Raw genomic sequence first — 3,003 nt, 5'->3', positions numbered from 1 at the left:
TTTGGTGCAGACACACAATCACTGAATGGTTTGGTGCAGACACACACAATCACTGAATGGTTTGGGTTGGGAGGGACCTGACAGGTCATGTTCACCCCCTGCCAAGGGCAGCGACACCTTCCACCAGCCCAGGCTGCTCCAAGCCCTGTCCAGCCTGGCCTTGGACACTGCAGGGAATGGAGCAGCCAAAATTCCCTTCCAAAGGGAAGGAAATTTCTTGACTCTACCTCCCAGATACACAATGCAATAAAGAGACTGAGGACAGAAGTTTTTGTAGAATTCTGGACTCTTTAGTACCTTTCTAGTCAAGTTAAAGGTCATTTTCCTGATTCAGTCCTTCTGTGATGTGTGCAGGGAAACAAATCCCAATCATTTTTCCAAACCCACCATTAGGGCAACAGAAGGCTCCTCTAGCACCTTTTATTTATGACACAGGGGTTCAACTATTTCCAGGTACGTGAAACTGGTGATATCCTTAAGTGTTACTGACAGGATCTAAGTAACTGCACTGAATGTATCACTTATCCCAATTGAAAATGCTGCCAAAAGTAACCCAAAACACCCCAGGAACTCCCAGGATTAGTGACTGTACAGTCCCATATGAATTGGAATAAGCTTTCCCCAAGCACCTCGCTCGTACCTCACACAAACCCACAGTGAAACTCAGGTATTTTCCTGCCAGCTGAGCACAGCCCCAGTGTGACAAACCTGAGAGCACTGTCCCCCCAGGTATGGCCAGCAATTTCATCCCCACTGCCATGGAAGGAACATTCCAGTGGCCAACACCACACCAGAGACAATCATGTTCTTGCAGGGCTTTGTATCCTTTGAGGACACAGAAAAGCTGGTCATGGAGCAAAGTGACCTTTAAGAGCATTCTTTTGAGTCAAACTTACAAGTGGATAAAGCAGGTTGTTTCTGCCGGCAAACTTCAGTCAGCCCAAACCTGGCACTGCTGGGAAATCTCAGCTGAGAGGCAGCCACAGGAACACCTCTCCAGTTTCACTGCCCTAACACTGCCAAGCAATGGCATCACCTCCTTGGCACACAATTCCATCTCTGAACTCCCATGGGGAAATCTTATTAGAAGAAGAAAAATTGGCTGCCTGAGCACCACCCCCAGTAAAGAGTGAAACCTCTTAGAAAAAACAAGGGCTTCAAGGAGAGCTGCAGAAAAATACAGAAGGGAGTTAGTACCCAAAAAAATGGATTTCTTGTCTGAAATGCTGCCAGACTAATTTCCAAGAATGGCAGAAAGAACTTAAATTAAGCAAAATCATGCTGTTATTAGGTGGGGAGAGATGACAATTTCTTTGTCTAGAAGAATATGATCCAGGGATCAGGTAACAGTTATTCAAGCTTTTCAACCCTGCACCAAACTACAGTAATGCAGAAATACAATTACTCCCTACAGTGACCTCTCAAGGAAAGTAGAATTAAGATTAGAACTAAGAAGTAAAATCAGACATGTCACTATCAGATGCACTGTAGAATCCTTAATATATTTTAATATTCAAGCATAAAGGATTTTCTTTCCAGTGCCAGGTGCATAACAAAAAATCAGCATGGAAGGTCTGCCAAAAACCACTGTAAATCTTCACAACCAAATGAAGAAATCCTTTACAATGGTTCAGATAAGGAGCAAAAGAGTTGTCTCCAATTCACTTTCATCCCCAGGTGACCTGGCTGGATGTCCTGCACTAAGGCTCCTCTCAGCTTTATCCACAACCTGCTTAATTGCATCATATCATTAATGTTATTAATTGCTGTCACTGCCCATAAAACACAGAACCAATTCTGTAAAATAGAGAAGCTGGAACTGAATTACACAGCACACAGTGAGCTGCTTGAAGCCATTGTAAAGTGTTCTGAAGCCTAAAGCTTGGAGCTATTTCCAAAGCCAGAGCACCAAATCTTTGTTCTTTTGGCCAAGATACAAGGTAAGAAAAATGTGGAGTTTTCTGCATGACCAGATTGAGTCTGAGCACTTCCTTTTGGTTAGAAAACCTTTCCTTTTGTCTATAGAAAACCCCTCATTTATAGATGTTCAGTGAATAATTTTTCCCCTAAGAATTACTTTTTAGACCAACTTTGTAGCACCACAGTCCCAAATAAACTAAGGCAGCTAAGCTCTTCTAGGGACCCTTCGTATGCCATAAAACTTCAGAGAAAGAACTGGAAACCCCTACTAGGGTCCAAGCAGTAAAAAAAGACAGATTTCCTCATGGAATGTAAGAAAGGCAAAGAATGAAACTTTTACCTGATTTTTTTCCCCACTCCTTACCAAGTCTATCTTCTTTGCTTACCCAGTCAGCTATATTTAATTTTTATGCATAGTAAGATATTTTTAAAACGACATTATCAATATTTCAGTGCTTCTTCCCAGTAAAAATAGCTTGCAAGAGTAAGCAAAACAGTTAGATACACAATAAACCAGCTTATTACCAAATATCTCTGCTTTTATCTCCTTGCAAGCTCACTGAAAACAGCAACGTATTTAAGGATTATGAAAAATGCATTAGAGATGTCCTTTCCAAAGATAACCAGGTTGACTTTCAGATCAGCCACATTGTGGCCTTGGCCACCCTTCAAGTGTATCAACCACATTTAATACTACAGGAGCAGATAGGGCAGCTTTTAAGCACCTCAAGTTGTACTCAATAAGCACATTGCTCATTTGGCTGTTTAGGAAATTATAAGCAGTTTGGATAATAAATCAGAGTAACAATATTTATAACAGTACTGACGGGGCTCAGTTTTTAACAGGGCACTGAACCAGTCACAGAATAAACTTGGTATTCAGCCATCTGGAGAAGTGTTCTCTGTGAAAATTAGAATCTCTGACCCACCTTGGACTGTCAGCTCTGCCTGGGCCTCCAAGGTGTCATTGCCGCTCTCAGCGATGCAGGTGAAGGTCCCGGCATCGGCCTCGGCCACGTCGCGGATCTCCAGGGTACCCCCGGCCAGCAGCTGGAAACGCCCAGACCTGCACACACAGGGACA

The 3,003-nt window shown here is 42.9% G+C and overlaps 1 protein-coding gene across 7 annotated transcripts in view; it reads right to left on the bottom strand.

The window, feature by feature from the left end:
- Positions 1-3,003, bottom strand: part of NEO1 (neogenin 1) — a 159,606-nt gene that overhangs the window by 80,729 nt on the left and 75,874 nt on the right. For all 7 annotated transcript variants that reach the window (XM_015638888.2, XM_015638889.2, XM_015638883.3 and 4 more), the window contains exon 5: positions 2,850-2,986. In XM_015638888.2, the coding sequence (XP_015494374.1) occupies positions 2,850-2,986 (137 nt within the window). The remainder of the gene's footprint in view (positions 1-2,849; positions 2,987-3,003) is intronic.

The sequence above is a fragment of the Parus major genome, chromosome 10 (assembly GCF_001522545.3).
Source record: "Parus major isolate Abel chromosome 10, Parus_major1.1, whole genome shotgun sequence".
Lineage (NCBI taxonomy): Eukaryota > Metazoa > Chordata > Aves > Passeriformes > Paridae > Parus > Parus major.
This window is presented reverse-complemented; position numbering and strand designations above follow the sequence as displayed.